Below are 18743 nucleotides of genomic sequence, written 5' to 3' on the forward strand. Positions count from 1 at the left end.
CACAGGCACAGCCTTGCCCACAGCTGGGCTGCAGTACTTCCTGGTCTTCACTGCCTTCGGCCCATGATGTGACCCTGCATCTGTTTGCGTAGATTCTGTTCAGCACCAAATCTAACTTAGTGGTGAAAAGGAAGGGAATCAGACAGAGCTATGCAAGTCAAGCTGTGCATACCCTGTCAGAGAACAGTGTCTGGAGAAATAAGACACCCTTTATCCTCATTCAGTGATGACATCAATTTACCAAGTCTGAAGACCACAGGATTTGTGTTAGCCCCAGAAAGTTGTCTTTTCTAATCTGTCTACACAGCAAGGGAACTGACAGTGATACGAATACATACAAGTTAGGAACTTACTTTTTTTTTTCCAGTCCTGGGGCTTGAACTCAGGGCCTGAGCATTATCCTTGGGCTTTCTCAAGACTAGAGCTCTATCACTTGAGCCACAGCACCACTTCTGGTGTTTTGCTATGTGTGTGATACTGAGGAATCAAACCCAGGTCTTCATGCATGCTAAGCAAGCACTCTACCACTAGGCCAAACTCTAGGCCCACTCATCTTTATAAGTTATCTCTAACACCATTAAGAATGAAAAATCAACCTAATAGAATGGATTTGCTTTGGAATGTCAAAAACATCATTTTTTATCAAACAAATAAGGCAGATAGTTCAATCACAACCAGAGAAATCCAATTTCTCATTGAAACTTGTTTCACAAAGAGCTTTCTGTGATCCAGGATATTGTCACTAGCAGGGAGACAAGACAGGAAAAGAGATCATCAATTTTGTTTCGGCAGAATGTCCATAATGTCCAGGGCTTCTGTAGAATGCCTAAAACAATTACTGTTGGGGAAATACTACATAGGAATTGAGGGGAGAAGGGACTTGTAGCTCTTTACCTACCACAATCCATTTATGTGTCCTTATGTGTCCTTTTCATCCCTCCAGAAATTATCAATTCTGTGTGTGTGTGTGTGTGTGTGTGTGTGTGTGTGTGTGTGTGTGTGTGTGAGAGAGAGAGAGGGACCCTCTAACTCTGAGCTAGGGAATCACCCTAGCTCTTTTGTCAATGACATAATTTTAAAGACAAGAGAATCAAATAGATGAATCTATTAGGCTTAGTATCTTCTTGGATTTCATGATTTCTTGGGGTTTCACTACAGACTGTGAAACATTCAGTTACAGTTGTTTACTGTCTTAAGTATTATTTCTATCTGTTTTCCTTGTGAAAATGGAAGCTTTTCTATTTTTATCTATCACTTAATATATTGAATCAATGGGCAAAAAGATATGGTGAATCTTCCATGTTTGTTCATTCTTATCCTAATGTATATGTTCTGAGAAAGAGGCCATTTAATCCAAGTCATAGGTTCATTATCTCCAAAACACAAAATAACTGGGCTTTCCTACAGTTTCACAAATCCTATGGGTACCTAGCCTGTGGCATCATGTACCAGACATCTTTCTTCATGCTTTCTTCATACCTTCAAGGTGCTCTAATTTTTATTTTGACACCAATAGCTATGTTATTCTTTAAAACACATACACACACACACATCAAATGTCTCATTTGCAAATCTGTTCCATACCACACGAAATCTTCTGTTAATTCTAAATTGTCATGATTCCCTACTTTCCCTTTCCTGACAACCATAGCAGACAGCCAAAAACCCATCTTGAAAATAAAGCCATTGCAAGTTAAAGCATGATCTTCTATGGCTGCAGTAGGAGTCCTCTTCCTTCATAGAATTGGCAAGAAATTCTGAATCATACTCTGCAGCAACATCTGGTGTTAGCCTGTTAGCATCCTGCTGAGTGGCTGGGTGGCTGAGACTACCCTCTCTCAATCTACTTGCACAGCCTCCTGCTATCATAATCCTTAGCAAGGGTAGTCAGTGCTGTGGGAGATTTCAGGCAGTGTGCTGGCATCTTCTGTGTAAAATGAAGGAAACCACTAAGTTACCACCTACATCTTCAATCCCTCTCTCTCTCTCTCTCTCTCTCTCTCTCTCTCTCTCTCTCTCTCTCTCTCTCTCTCTCTCTCTCTCTCTCTCTCTCTTCCCCGCCTTCCCCCCGTATATATCCCAGTTTTGATCCAAACTACCTGATCTGCAGGGCATAGAAGACTATTACCAACAGGGCTCTGCTTTAATGACTGTAATGACTTCAGCTGCTCACATTCATGCTATGTATATGCACATGTCCAATCACAACCCAAGGTCCTCCAGATCTAGTCACTTCTCCATTTCCCAGTGTTTCAACAGGATGACTTTATAGTAAATATATCCAAATGCCCCTAAGGAAGATCAACTTATACATGGCCTTTGCTTGATAAAATAAACACAACCAGAAACACTCCACTTCCTTTATCACAGCATTTAGTGCACTCTTACATTTTAAAATACCAAAAAGGAAAAAAGAAGAAAGTAAAGAAGTGAAGAACATTAACTATATCATCAGACCCTCAAGTTTACTTTTAGGGGAGCATTGTAATAATATTAACAAAGAGTCTCACATTATCACTCTTCACAGTCTTTGTTCATGACCCAGGCAAGGATGGGACCTGTGTCACCCACTCTGGTCCTTTTCCCTGCCAAAGCCCTGTTTGTGGCCATAACCCTGTTACATGGTTTTAGAGTATCTGTGGAAGCTTATGCATCTACTTTCCAGTTTGCCTTTCAGCTGATTTCCATATGATAGACTATGCCTTTAGATCCTACACAGAATTTAAAGAAGTCAGGACAGTTAATGAAAGACACAATTAGATAAACACCACAAAATACTCGAGGGTTTAAAACAAAGCCAAATTCAAAGAAGCACAGACAGTGATTTTCTTCACTAGGCATCCACTCATCTCACCCCTGATCTTAAGCAGCAGAAGAGGTAGCCCCTCTCCCACCAGAAATGCCTGAGCATCATGGTGCTTCTATGGGCCCCAACTCTACTCAGATGGTTTTAATTGCTCAAGGGCAACACAGGGCCCTCAGGACTCACTTCAAAGGCCTTTTTCCAGTTCTTCGCCTTGATGTATTTTATGCACTCATCACACTGCTGCTGGAAGTACTTTTTCTGCGTCTCATCCAGCAAGCCAATTTGGTACAGAAACTCTGCATAGCCCCCTATAATCTGAGACAAAAGAGACACACGTGCCAGAGAGAGAAGAAAAGAGAGAGAAAAAGGGTCAGAAAACCTTCTGGCTTCATGATGCAATATTTAGTAACTGTCAGTCTTGTGCTGGAATTAATCAAGTAGGACAATTACACATATACCATATACTCTTCACCTCCTACACAAATAAATACAACACAAACACACAGTGTCACACAACACAGTGAATAGATGCACCATACAACATAGCAAAATACATATATTTTTTCCTGGTAGCCAACAAAGGTTGACATAGTAAGCCAAGATATTGAAATGTTTGATAAAAATTAAATATTTTAAGTACTAAAGTCAATTGTTACTGCTCTTTTAAGTTAGGCTTCTCAGAGAAGAGGCACAAATCATCCCATTTAAAGTAATTTAGGGGGCTGGGACTTTGGCCTAGTAGCCAGAGTGCTTGCCTAGCATGCATGAAGACTCAGGTTCAATTCCTTGGTACCATATTCATAGAAAAAGCCAGAAGTGGTGCTGTGGCTCAAGTGGTAGAGCTCTGGCCATGAGAAAGCCCAAGGATAGTGCTCAGGCCCTGAGTTTAAGCTCCAGGACTGGCAAAAAAAATAAATAAAAATAGAGGCAATTTAATCCCTTGATGGGACAAAGCATAAAGAAAGTCAAGCTACCTACCGTCTCGGGATCAGAATATGCATCTCCAAGAGCAATTCCTTTCAGGTTGATCTTGAGTTTTGTCTTGGGGTTTCTGGAATGAATATAGTGTGCAATGGCTGGCACATATTTTCCTGCATAGGACTGACACAGATGGACACAGAGATGAGTGTGTACAGGTTTATGCTTGCTTTGTGAGTAAGCTTGATAAAATCATCAGTGCTGGTGGCGCATGCCTGTAACACTCCTACTCAGGAGGCTAAGATTCTCAGTTTAAAGCCAGTTCAGGTAGACTTTTAACTCCAATAAAGCAGAAAAAAGCCGGAAGATGAGGTGTGGCTCAAATGGTAGAGAGCTGGCCTTGTGAAGTAAAAACTATGCAAAGGTATCCGGATCTGAGTTCAAACCTCAGTAAAACACACACACACACACACACACACACACACACACACACACACACACACACACACACACCACAAAGCACACTATCACAATAAAGCAGCAGGAATTTCACATAATGTGTATCATTTCTTTACTTCATTCACATGGTAAGTTCCAGAATAGCAATAAGTTTATCTCCCACTCCTTCTGTTTATACCCTAAAGCATCAAATAAAATGCAAGGCAAACACCAAATGGGAAAATAAGTAAGCAAACAAACAAAAGCCATGGAAGCCAAACCATGTAAGCCTTTGGCTTATGTCTGTAATCCTATCTATTCATAAGGCAAGTGAGATCTTAAGGTGGCGATTTAAAGCCAGACTGGCAGAAGAATCCAAGACTCATATCCACTTAATCAACAAAAAGCAGAAAGTGGAACTGTGGCTAGAGTAGTAGAATATGAGCATTGAGCAAAAATTCTTGGGGTCAGTTCCTAGGCCAAGAATTCAAGCCCCAGAGCCAGCACAAATAACAAAGAAACAACAAAAAGACATGTAGTACATGAATATTATTTTTCTTCCAAAATGACCACTGGACACAATCCTGTCATTAGTTGAGCTTCTAATGTCAGAAAGTTCCACTAAACAGTATATGGGAGGAAATAACTCTATAAACTTAAGATTTCAAATGTAGAAAGACAGCAAAAGAATAGAGAAGAAAATGACAATACTATGCATTGGCCACTAAAATTTTCATTTGAACTGAACCTCTACTTCTAACCTTTTTCAACACAAGGTTCTTTTTGTCCCCAGCAAATAGAGTCATATTTCTTTCAGACTTGGTTGGAAAAGTGCTACTATTGGCTCAATAGTACTTTTAAAACATTTTTCATATATTTTATTGTAATAAATAGAAGGGTTACATTATATTCACCAGAGAGAAGGTGCATTATTTCTCATACATTGATATCCTTTCTCATAACTTGGTCCCCATTTCCCTCCCCCCACTCCCACCCCTCATCTTGTTTTCGTTCCTTTCCTATCCAACTTCAAATAACCAAATACGCATATATACAATATATCAGATAACCAGGCGAAATACTGTAACAATATCAGATATCCAAGGGACAGCAAAAGAGATGAGAGATAACATAGTACATTAAGGACAACAATCATTCATTATAAGGCTTTTGTTTCCTTATGCTGGAGGTCCTTTCATTTAGCTTCATTCTATATGGCCTTATGTATCTAGGTTTTTTTTTTCTATTGTAAATCTCTGCCAGCAGAGCCCAAGGTTTCTACTGATTATGACAAATGAGGGAAACCATTGAGCCTATGTTCCTTTGAGTCTGCCTTACTTCACTTAATATGATTTTTTCTAAGTCTTTCCATTTCCAAACAAATGGGGCGAGTCCTTCTTTCTGACAGCAGCATAGAATTCCATTGTTGATCCACTCATCAACTGAGGGACATCTGGGTTGGTTCCATACCTTTGCTATGGTAAATAGTGCTGCAATGAACATTATTGTGCTTAGCGGATTTAGTATGTCCTTGTTTCTGGGCGATTGGGTAAATGCCAAGTAGTGGAATTGCTGGATCATAGGGGAGCTCTATGTTTAGTCTTTTAAGGAACTTTCATATTGCTTTCCATAGTGGTTGATCAAGTTTGCACTCCCACCAACAGTGTAGTAGTGATCCCTCCTGGCCACATCCCCTCCAGAATCAGTTGTTATTAGATTTCTTGATCCTGGCTATGTGAAGTGGAATCTTAAGAGTTGTTTTGATTTTCAATTCTTTTATGGCCAGAGATGTCGAGCATTTCTTCATATGTCTATAGGCCATTCTTATTTGTTTTTCAGAGAAGACTCTCTTTAAGTCTTTGGCCCATCTTTTAATTGGATGATTGTTTCTTTGGAGATTAGTTTTGGAGTGATTCAATTTTTTGAGTTGTTGATATATTTTAGACATGAGGCCTTTGTCGGTTGTATGGTTAGTGAAGAACTTCTCCTATTCTGTAGTTAATTTGTTAGCTATGCCCTTTGCCATATAGAAGCTCTGCAGTTTAATGCGGTCCCACTTATCCAGACTTTCTCTGATTTGTTGTGTTTCTTGGTCCTTATTAAGAAAGGAGACTTAGTGTATCTCCTGTGCCAAGGAGACTTAGTGTATCTCCTATACCTTCTTGTAAAATTTTCACTGTATCTTTTAAAACAATTTTGCATTTCTTTTCCATCAAAAGTTGCCTTCTTGCCATCTTGATTTATATGACTAACATTAAATGTCCTATGTTTAAAATTCAGCTGTCAATCCCAGGTCTTCCCTTAGTCTCCCTTGTGATGTGCATTAACTCTTCTCAATGATCAGGTCAAAACTCTGGTTGGTATGTTTTGTGCTTCTTTTCTTTGGTGTGATTCGAAAGTCTACCAGCCAAGCTTGCCAACAATATGTACTCCATCAAAATGTGCCCAAGACTTCAATCTTCCCTCATACTTATTCTGCCCCCTTTCTCTAAGTCTCTTGCCTACATTACAGCACTGGTTCCTCTTTGCTGTTCTTAATCCCAAGCAGCCCATTTTCAAAGCAGTGATGCTGCTAAAACATAGAGCTGCCCATGATTTTGAGTCTGGTCATAATCTTCAGGGGCTGCCCATCCGCCTAGCAGTAAAAGCACAGAGCTTTATCTGAGGCACAAAGACTGACAAGATATGTTTCCTACACTAATCTCACCTCCCGATACCCTTTTACTCACAGCCCCACTGGGTTCCAAAATGCATTCACATTCTCCCACACATGCTCCTAATAGACTAAAAGCCTCCTCTGAATACCAGTGAGGACCTGGACCCTTTATATCTCCAAGACTCTCCACAGGTCTGTGTTCAGAAGCTAGGGATCCCTGAGAATTCTCATTTAATTCATCCCATAATCATATTCTAGATATGCCACTGTTTCCATTTCAAGATAAGAGATCAGACATAAAGCTAGAATTCATTTTGGGTCTGACTTACTCCAAAATCAGGACTCAGAGAGGTTAAGAAATAGAGCCAGAATTGTACCTGGCCTGATCTAAATTTTAAACTATTTTCAAGTTAATAATAAATGAATATAATTTATATAATATATACAGTATCTCCACATTGAGGTAGCCATTTTTGTCATAATAATCACCTTAGGAAAACTATTGAATCAAAGTGCTTTATCCATTTATAGTCAGAAGTTTATTTTAGCTTCTTCATGGTAATGTAAAAGTGTGTTTACATGTCTAAAATTTAGTTTGTTGCATAACTATACTATGTATTCTCTTGTTATTGGAAGTAGTGAATATCATCCATTAAAATTTGTGGAGGATAGTCAAGCACATAAGCACATTTTCTTGGGGAATCATTTCACTGGTAAAGATGTTTTATGTAATCTTAAGTCAACAACAGGTTATCGAAGAACTCTTCTGTCTATGACATTATAAAAGACACTGAGGAGATATAAAAATGAGTGAAGCACAAAACTTGCTCTGAGAAAGCTCACAATTCACTGAGAACTGGTGGCTCACATCTGTAATCAATCCTAGCTTCTCAGGAAACTGAGATCTGAAGATCACTGTTTGAAGCCAGCCTGGCCAGGAAAGTCCATGAGGCTCTTATCTCCAATTAGCCACTAGAAAATCAGAAGTAGTGCTGTGATTCAAGTGAGGGTTAGCCTTCAGAAAAAGAGCTCAAGGACAGAGCTTAGGCCCTGAGTTCAAGCCTCATGACCAACCAAGGAAGTAAGGCAGGAGGGAGGGAGAGAAGAAGGAGGGGGAAACGGGAGGGAGGAAGGGAAGAAGAAATAGAAAACTCACAGTTGCTTCTGAAAGCACAGTTTAAAAACCTTGACTCAATCATGATAGAGCAAAGTGAACCATTATGAATTATTATTTCTATTATGTGTACATTGCCCAGCACAAAACAGAAATACAACATACTTGATATATGAATGGCTTATATTGCATCACTGCTAAATATTGTTTTCTCTCTGGAAATCAATATAAATGTTAAATAGTCTATCTTCCAATGATGCTATCTCAGGTCCTCTTCTTGTTTGAGCTGCTTCCCAAGTGGAAAAATACATTCTTTAAATTATATAGAGATATAGATGTGTGTGTGTGTGTGTGTGTGTGTGTGTGTGTGTGTGTGTAGTGGTGACAAGTTTAGCCTAAAATACCCACATTATTAACATGCCATGCCTCTATGACCATCAAAGATCTGACATATAACCAGAAAATTAATTATGAAGGATTCTGTATTTTTAATGCCCAGTCAATTATTGAGCACCTATTATGAACCAGACTTTTCATCATCCATTTTCAATAAACACCATTCTCCTATATTATACAGTAATGAACACAGGTCTAGTAATATTTTATGTTTATGCTCAGCAGCAATTCTGTCTGGGCTTGATTGCTTTCACAACCCTCATTGCTCCAGTCACATCAGCCAATCAACCTGGAATACACTGTGGATCTGTGGGTCCCAAGCTTTTATTTATCCAGGCCATGCTTGCAGAGGACCACTTGTGAAAAATAGGATAGTGTGATGGCATTGCTACAGGAAAGTCCATGAGGCTCTTATTTCCAATTAACCACTAGAAAACTAGAAGTAGTGCTACAATTCAAGTAAATCACAATCACTTCCAAGCTATAGACCATTCAATATTCAGTCCACATCTGCCAACTAATGATGATGTTTAATTTTCTGGCTTCTAATGATTATCACACACTTTTTTGCTTTGTATCAGTATGGCAACCCCTTCATTGCCTTTTCCGTCAACCATTCTTTCTGTTGAGAGATTCAGGATGTCACCTACTAGACAATTGTAGGATTATTTTATGCAAAGCAGAAAATGAAGCACTGCAATGAAATTTCAATGATTTTTACCCTCCTTGCTGAGACACATTTATCTTCATTTGCAAGACAAATCTTATTCTTGTTGAGTCATTTATTTCTCAGTTTAATAATTCTGACCATCACAAGCACTTCAAAAGACAACCAGATACTAAATCAAATATATTTTGTTTCAAACATATTTTGTGTTAGCTAGTTTTCTCCTTTATGCATTTTAAACAGAATAGTTTCAGAGAAGCTTTAGATATACCTGATTTATAGATTACAAAAAGACTACATGATTATGAAGATTTATCACTGTGATCTTGTACTTGTTCTTAAGAACATTTTGCCCCTTTTGTATTGGATTCGTCCCCTTTATACTAACGACCTCATTCACAACCAGAGACCCCATCCTGTGGTTCCTCTGACCTCCCTAAACCGTTCACCAATGTGGACAGCAGCTGGTCTAAGAGGCCCTGAAGTCTGCGAATTAATATTAACTCTTCACATCAGATCAGAGCCTGGCTTCTAAAGAGCTCAGAGTAACATCAAAGCAATTATAAAAGGAAAGGGGAAAAGTGCAGCCAGAAACTCTCTGACACATATTATTTCAGAATTTCCTTCAAATGAGGAACTCTGCCAGATAAATATGTATTACTTACGGGACAATTCAAACAAGGTTGGAAGTCAGCACATCTGGATTTTAGCTTTTCCTTCTTCTTATTCTGATATTCAAAGAAACTTCAACCTGCCAATTCTAACACTGTTCTTGTTAGGATAATTTTTCCCATGGTGCTCATACTGATACTCACCTTCAACTAAAAGGACCAGAGATATCACCCTGTGTTTGTGCATGCTTATATTTGCTGGAGCAGCAATAAACTTCTAATTCTCCTCCTACCTCACAAGGATTTCAGAAGTTAGAGTTCAATCTTTTATTTCGCCCATGAGGAAAAGGTCTCAACATCATAGTTAAATAGTAGTTTTGATTCTGGGTCTGCAGTTTTTCTAATTAAATGGTGTTTGGAAAAGGCTAATGGAAATCATGTAAGGAGCATGCTGAACTTGTAAAAATAGTCTAGAGAGAATGTAATGCTTGCTTAATTATCCAGATGTGTAAACGAACAATGCAAGCAGACTTAAAGCAACTTGTAGTTATGTTATTTCATCTGAATCTCTCTCTTCTTACAATGTTTCAACAACATTAATACATTACTGTATGTACTCCTGATAGCTACATTTAAGAGAGTAAAAAGATTTCATATCTAAAATCAAGTTCCAATTAGCTCTTTCAGAAGTCAGTATCAGAGAATATTGTAATGGAAACAATGTCTCCTTACAAAAGTTTTACACAGGTTTCTTAGAAGTTGCTATTATTTAATGTACTCTTAATTGCCCATATATCTTACTGATGTTTAGTAGGGGGAAGAGAAAAACAGATGAAGCTACATTCTTTCTCTTCCTTGCTCTTAAATACATATTTCATGAAAAATATCCAGATTTTTATTGGTGACAATGAGCAATGGCTGTTGAAATGAGACATGCCTATTCCAGGACACACAGGTTTCCCACCCAGAACGAGGCCTTCGTTCTTTAGCTCTGCCAGGGCAATGTGGTGAGGGCTAGGTAAAATCAACAACGGTGAGTTTTTAAAGGTCCCGAGGGTTATTCTGAGCCCTTTATCCTGTTTTGCCCCTGTGTCCCCAACCATTCCACTGGAGCTAAATCTTTGTGCAGAATTCAGAGCTAGATTGGTGAAAACTCCTTTGGATCACCAAAATGACACAATGTGAGCGGTCCTTCTGGAAGCTGTAACATGTGCTGTCAAGAGGAAGGGGATCAAGAAGCTGGAGGGTGGACAGAGTAAGGGAGGATGGGTGAATACAGTCCTAATAGTGAACATATACATGTGAAAATCGAGCCAGGAAACTTGAGGGGATGAGTGGGGTTGAAAGAAATGGAGAGAACAATGAAAGGGTTGACATTGATCAAGATACATGGTACTTATTAAACTGACATGTTGGATTGAAACCTTTTTATGCAGTTAGTTAAAGATAATGCCCAAAACTAAATTAATTTACTTTAAGTGTGAAAACAAAACAAAACAGGATCACCCACATACTTTTCTCTAACACTATTCCCAGGCTCAGACAATGGTGGAGCCACCCCCATTTTTGGTGATGGACCAGAGGGAACAAGCAAACAAAATCATGAACAGATAGACACATTGGAAACAAAGCCACAGCAACTAGTAAAACCCCCAAGTGGAATGAAGTAATACGCAAGGAAGGCAAAGCCAGAAATTAGGCTAAGCAGCCTTGACTTCATCTAGCCTCAGGGTAGGTAGAATCTCACTTTACTCCATATCATTATTTTCTCTGAGGAGAGAAACATGGCTTTAAATGGCCAGTTAGGAAAATTAATGAATGAGGAAGGCTGGAGCTTTGGTGTTGTGGTAATCTTTACCACTTCCCAGACATTTCTAGACCATGTGTCATCTAATTGTGAGACCACATTGCCTCTTTTTTAAAAAGGCTTTTAACAATATGATTTTTATCAATGCATCTATTTTTTTTGAATGTAAGGCTTAAAAGAAACCTGAAAAGTCTACATTCATAGACATTTAATGAAAGCATTTTGATCTCTAACCAACTTTTGGCCACATAAACTGATGCAAAGGTACATGCTATGCTACAAATGATGTATTCTCTTTAGTCCTAAGAGAATGATTCTCAAAAACATCCATCAGGCAAAGGTGAATGAAATATATCCTTCTTCCATTTGCTTTGACTTTAGTGCCAATTTGAAGAAACCCAGCTTGAAACCAGTGACTCACAGGATGAACAAACGCTTTTGTTTAAATTGAAGAATGTATTTGGGCACTGGTAACTCATGCCTGCAATCCTAGATAGCAAGAAGCCAAAAGTGTGTATGTGGCTCAAGTAAAAGAGTACTACCCTTGAATAAAAAATTACCAAGCAAGAGCGAGAGGTCTAGTGTTCAACCCTCATACAGGTCAAAAATAAAATAAAACAAAATAATGAAATAAAGTGAAGAGTACCATGAATTTGACTTTTATATACATAAAGGGTATTGCCGGGCGTTGTGGCTTACACTAATAATCCTAGCTACTCAGGAGGTTGAGATCTGAAGATCAAGGTTCAAAGCCAGCCCAAGCACAAAAGGACCTGAGACTCTTATCTCCAATTAAACCCTAGAAAACTGGAAGTGGGGCTTGGCTCAAGGGTAGGACAAGAGCTCAGGGACAGTGCCCACGCTGAGTCCAAGCCCCATAACCCATCAAAATAAAAAAGGGGGGGTCTGAACACTCTGGACCACTGTCAAGAGTCCTTCATGGGCATGTTGTAGACAGAATTCAGAAGGAAGAAGTATATAATAGACCTAGCTTACCATTTTCTGCCCTCAATCTAGACATCACATCCAAGGTTCTACTGATGTCTTTATGGTCCTCTGTCCAGTATGGCATGCCACTTCACTTCTGTCCATTTACTCACCATCTCCAGACCACTAAGGAATCGGTAAACACATGTTGATTTGATTTGGATATGCTCTCTAAAGACCAGAGGCTCTACTGTGAATATTTCCATATGCTCTTGTTCAATTTCTTGGGTTGCAGCTCAAACCTTGATTTTATAATATTAAACTCATTAAATAGTCAAGTCCGTTTTCAATTCTAAAAGAAAATATTGGCAAGTGCTGATGGACGGGAACTGAAAATAGACATTTGTTGTGAGCTCAAGAGTTAAAACAGCTTGAGTGCTATCTAATAAAATTCAGCACATTCCAGGCCTTGAGAAATAATTGCATTCCAAGGATCGCAAGTCTTTATATCACTTGAAAGTTCCATTTACTCTATAAAGTTTTATGATCAAAGCCAAGTCTTTACGATTAAAATGAAGTCTTGGCCAGAAAGACAGACATTCAAAGAGCTAGGGAGCTTCTTTTCTGCTTGTTTAAGGTTATAGCCCTAGAGATCAGCAGGAAATAAAAAGAGGGATGTCTGACTCCCTTCCAGAGAAAGAGGATCTGCTCTATGGGAGGAGGTAGGACCTGGAGATAATTTAATTCTGAGGAGGGGCTTAGTTTTTAGCTCCCAAGAGCAGGGCTACAAGGCTGTCCCTAATTCCCTTACTGTGCTCTTCAGGCTCTGGAGTACCACTGCATAGAATCCAGATCCACTTTCTTGACTGTTCGACTGGTTGACGTTGGTAAAGCCTATTTTATAATCCCTGGGCCCAAGCCACCTCATCTGTAAGATGAGAGAGTAATAATAATAATAGCTGTTACTTAAGAAAGTGTCTGTGTGAATTAAATGAAGTCATATATGAAATGGCACTCAGCAAAAAACTGTTCATAATGTCTGGTGGAGCCATTCTAAATGTTGTTGGGAACTCAAATTAAACATGGGAACCAGATATTCTTCAAATTCCTGTCTAGGCACCAATTCAGTGAACCCCAGCCTAGACTAGCAGAATAGTGATGGAGACCTACATAGATGATTGGCCTATTGATAACATAGTTCTCTCACCCCACTTTGCATGTCAATGCTTGAGTCTCTTATTAGAAATATAAGCACTGTTCATGTGAAAGGGTATCAATGTATGTGAATTAATGCACCTTCTATCTGGCAAATATCATGTAACCCCTTTTACTAATTACAATAAAAAAAGAGAGAGAGAAAAAAAACAAATACAAACTTGTGGAGAGTGTATTAGGCTTAATCTATCAGATTTTTTTTCTTTGCCTGTCCTGGGGCTTGAACTCAGAGCCTGACCACTGTTCTTCGGCATTCTCAAGGCCAGAAGTCTACCATTTGAGCCACAGTACCACTGCACCACTTCCAGCTTTTTCTTTGTATGTGGTGCGAAGGAATCAAACCCAGGGCTTTGTGCATACTAGGCAAGCACTCTTACCACTAAGCCACACTCCCAGCCAATCTATCCCAATTTTTATGATCAGTTTATCTTAATGTGTCTATTGGAAATCAATAGATAAGTCAGAAGCTGATAAAACATAGAACAATTATGAAAAGGATGTTTCCATTCCTATCATACAAAAGTAACTCTGAGGTCAATATAATCAAGGAGAGGAAGCCTGAATAGGGGTGGGGAGCCTGGGAATAGAATGACTCTGGAAAATAAGTGCACTGAGAGGAAAGCCTAAAGGGACTAGGACATAAGTCAGGGAAAGAAGGGCAGTGAAAGGAAAAAGAAAAGATGTTGAAAAGCGGTATCATTGATATTTTAATTTTATTTAATGAAAGACTTGCCCAAAACTCCTTGTAACCTTCCTTAAACATCATGCGTATTACTGTATGCTAACTAAATGAACATGCTCTCACATGCTGAGAGGAGTCGACTAATTGAACCCAATGAACCATGATGAATTCAATAGAAATGACCATAGTCAAATAGGATCGATTCATGCAAATCAATTATCCCATTGATCTCAACAACTATCATAGAAATCACTCCTAAGTTTTGCCTGGTTTGGCCTCAAACTAACCCTGGCTGTAGAAATGCTTATAAAGAGAATCTACCTTTTTTGTTTGCGTGTGAGCTGGCACTAGGGCTTGAAAACAAGTCTTCATGCTATCGCTTACTTGGCTTTGTCCCTCAAGGCTGGTGCTCTACTTATTGAGCCATTCTAGCTTTTGGCTGGTTAATTGGAGACGTATGGACTTTTCTGCCTGGGCTGACTTTGAACCACTTCAGATCCTCTGGCATGAGCCATTAATACCCAGCAGAATCTGTCTTTTCTGATGCTAGAGAAAAAGTGCCCAATTTTAACCACATATCCTGTCACTTTGGAAGCATTTCCTCCCATTGTCACATATAAGCCACATACAAGCTTTGAGTTTTGGCCTCTAGTGATAAACGAAGCCACCTACTTGCTTATAGAACAATGGTCAGACTGTTCTGTCCTGGTGCCTCCCTCCTTTCCTTTCTTTGTTCCTTCGTTCCTTCCTTTGTTCCTTCCTTCCTTCCTTCCTTCCTTCCCTCCTTCCTTCCTTCCTTTCCTTCCTTCTTGTGAGGACTACTTTGCTCTAACTTCTAGGTGGAGCTCATGGCTTCTTTAGAGGAGCATAGAGTATGGCTGTGCCTCAAGAACAAGAGCTATCTCACTAATAGCTCCTGGCTTGGAAAGGATAACACTTATAAAGAAAGTTAATTATGGGAATTAAACACAGCTTGTTTCTTTTTGAAGTACATTTTTTTCATGCCTTGAGGAGGGTAATTTACAGACACATTTGTCTCTCTTTAGAGAAAATTAATTCCAGTTGGTGTTCTGGGCAGAAATGAAGAGAAGGGAAGGAAACAAAGCAAGTTTTCTATGCCCGCTGCAGGCCCATACTGCTCTTTCTGCAGTGCCGTGCCTGGCTCGCACAGCAGGGTAAAGGAGCCCGGGATGAGTCCTGACACATTTCCCTGCTATCCATAAAATAACCAAGCACAACTAATTTCTCCTTTTAACTTGTGAGGTCTCTCTTCATGGGCTAAATAAATGAATTCTATGGCTGTGGCTGGGGATAAAGTTCAATGGTAGAGCATCTGTTTAATAAGCTCTACACTTTGGTTTTGATTACATGTATCACACACATCAAACAGACAAACACACATATACTTGCATTTGCATATTCATATATATATTTAAAAAACAATCCACATGGAATAGAGGAAGCATTGCCATATCTCAACAATGAATGAGTAGAATTCCTATGAATAGTTCAGCTCCTGTCTACATGTGTAGGGTCATATGCTTTGGAATCCTAATAGATTAACTTTTCAACATGAATGGTAATAATATCATCGTGTGTTGGGGCTCACCCACAGCTGGGCACAATGTTAAATATATGAGGAGAATTTTCTAATTAAACACTCCAAACAACACTATGCAGTAGGTAACCTGATTATTTCCAGACTCCCTACACCAAAGGCTTCAGAACAGCTGTTCCAGACCCTTTGAACACTAGGCTACCCTCACAAATAACACAGAAATGCAAAAGGTATGAAGCTCACTGCATTTGCATGGAAAAGCAGAAAACCATTTCCGAGACTATTTTTCAAGAATGAGTCTATGAGTTGAGAGATATTATTTGTTCAGCCTCTCTAAGAATGTGAGCAAGTTAATAGTTCAGAAGACAAAGGAGCAACTTTGGTGGAGGAGGAAGAGGAGTCCTCATGAAGGGAAGGAGGATGGATTGAAGTTATATTTAAACTAAAATGAAGCAGAGCTGCAATAAGTAGTAAGTCTAGGTGACAACAGTTGAATGCCTTTCTAATAAAGGAAAATATCCCTAAAATGATCTAAGAAAACAGCAAAACAGTCTGATTGTAAAATGGAAAGCAAAGGCTCAAAGAGTTAAATATTTCCTAGAATCATCTACATCTCCTCATTATTAACCCAGATTTCCTTCTACATCACGCATAGAACCACTAGGCAGAAATGAAATAGACAAGACAAATTCTTCATCCGGGATTTGGCAGCTTTGCTGAGCATTCAACATTATGGCTAACAACCTCACTACATATTTCCAAGACAAATAAATATATTCTAAGCAGATCACTTTTCTGTTAGAGGAGGAGAGGGGATTTCTTGGGATTGTTACCAAATGACAAGAGTGTTGCTTCTTGCCCATTTTACCAACCTGCTTCTGAAACTAGTTAGAGAGGGCAAAACATCAGGGGATATTGTTAGAAGGTCCTAAATAATCCCAACAGAACAATGGTTATAAAAATCATAAGTATGATATGCTAAGCAATCAGAATATACTCTCCAAAGAGTTTATTTTTAAATTTTTTAATGAATTTTTCATTGTTATTATTACTACAAATTATTACAATATTATTATAGAGGTGGTATACAGAGAGGTTACAGTTATATAAGTCAGATAAAGAGTACATTTCTTTTCTTTTTGAACAATGTCAGCTCTTCCCTCACCCGCATCCACAAGCTCTAAACTTCATTTTCAACATAGTGTATAATATGTACTATTGCTGCCTTATTTCATCCTCAGTCCCCCTTTCTTGTGGCCCCCTTACTCTCTCATAAACAGATAAATGAGCAAGCAAAAGGAAAAGAAAGCAAAAACAGCAACAAAGCAAAAACCCTCTGTTTCCATGTCCTGGAGTTCATTTCAATAAACATTTATTCATATGGTTAGATGAACATAGACATTGTGGTTTTTCGTTCCTCTCCTATGAATAACCTTCTTTGGCCTCACACTGTGTTCAAATAGTTTAGAAACTGAAGAAGATTCAAGAAAAGGGGGTTCTATTAACTTGCCATTCTCTTGAAAAATGGACACTACTCTCTCCATTCCCTTAGCATGCACATTTGTTGATGTGCTGGTCCAATATTCTTCCAGCTCTCCCTCTTGGATCATCACTGAACTGTCCTTTGGATATGACTCATCTCTCACAGTCAGGCTTAATGGTTCAGATGGAGAGAATCTTCAGCATGATCCTTTCCTCCCAGGCATTAGAAGAGGCCTGGGGCCTTCCCACCCCAGTTGTCAATTCTTGAATAATTTTTGAATAACTGATGTTATTATTGGGAATAAGAAATTGAAGGAAAGACAGTATCACCAAGATGAAAAGAACTAGTCTGAGAATGAAACAACTAGGGAAGTCCAAAGCCAAGGGGACAGATCAGGTGAGCATGAGAGACAAAATCATGATGAAAAAATTTTGGCCTGTTAGGGAGTATGTATTAATGGTAGAGGGTTGTGATAGCAAGGGGGATGGAAAAAGAATAAGGTCAAAGTAAATGTTTTGCAACTATAAAAATAGAACAAGGAAACTTGTTTTGGAAGAAGGGAAGGAGGGAAGGGAGAGTGATAGAGAGGGTGAGATTGTTTGGAATATATTATAAACATGTGTGAACACATAACAATGAAATCCCTTCCCTCTATAGCTAATGTAAGCCTACATAAATACATAAGTAAACAAATCAACAAATAAATAAAGGAAAAGGAGGGAGGGAGGGAAGGAATAGAGCTTAATGTTTTTGAGGTCTAAGGAATCTGCTGAGCGTCTTGGAATGTGTTTGTTACAGATGAAGAAAAGAAGGAAGGAAAGAAGGAAGGAACAGAGGAGGGAAGAAGGAAGGAAAAAAAGGAAGGAGGGAGGTTGATATATTGAGGGCCATAGTACTGCTGTACTGATTCTGAAACCAGTACTTAATAAGTGTGATGGTGAAAGAGACTAAACAGGATACTCTTGGGAGCCATGGCCCTTGATGCGGGAGATGGAATATACAAATATACAATGGAGAAAGAAGAAAAAGGAATTACAATTCTGGGTATCAGTATGAGGTTATTTTGTTTCTTTGCTCTGCCCATATCTAAAATAAATTGACCTCCCTGTAGCAATGAGCACACTTAGTGCTTGGGACTTGGCTTTTCAATACTAGCCCTCATTACAAGGCGTGGGGATTTCTTCAAAAGATGACGAATACCAGACCTAGAGCAGCGAAATTACAAGATGTTTCTGGAATACATATGGTTGGTAAAAAGAAGAAAATGACGAAAAGCTAATGGGTCAGGAATAAAAGACAGAGGAGCCAGCTTAAAGGACTTTCTATTGACCAAAATTAGCATATAAAAACTGAAACAATAATAAAAATAAAATTTTGACAAATCAAATAGAAATAATGCAAACTGAACATCAGTAGTTGACACCTATAATTATAGCTACTCAGGAGGTTGAGATTCGGAGGATCA

The 18743-nt window shown here is 38.8% G+C and overlaps 1 protein-coding gene across 1 annotated transcript in view; it reads right to left on the reverse strand.

Moving 5' to 3' along the window:
* Cpvl (carboxypeptidase vitellogenic like) overlaps positions 1 to 18743 on the reverse strand; it is a 111035-nt gene that overhangs the window by 59689 nt on the left and 32603 nt on the right. The window contains exons 7-8 of the mRNA XM_090332318.1: positions 3785 to 3907; positions 2990 to 3121 (exon numbers count right to left, since the gene is read on the reverse strand). Of these exons, the coding sequence (XP_090188444.1) occupies positions 2990 to 3121; positions 3785 to 3907 (255 nt within the window). The remainder of the gene's footprint in view (positions 1 to 2989; positions 3122 to 3784; positions 3908 to 18743) is intronic.

Source organism: Megascapheus bottae, chromosome 5, assembly GCF_031878675.1.
Source record: "Megascapheus bottae isolate mThoBot1 chromosome 5, mThoBot2.hap1, whole genome shotgun sequence".
In the NCBI taxonomy this organism is placed as follows: domain Eukaryota; kingdom Metazoa; phylum Chordata; class Mammalia; order Rodentia; family Geomyidae; genus Megascapheus; species Megascapheus bottae.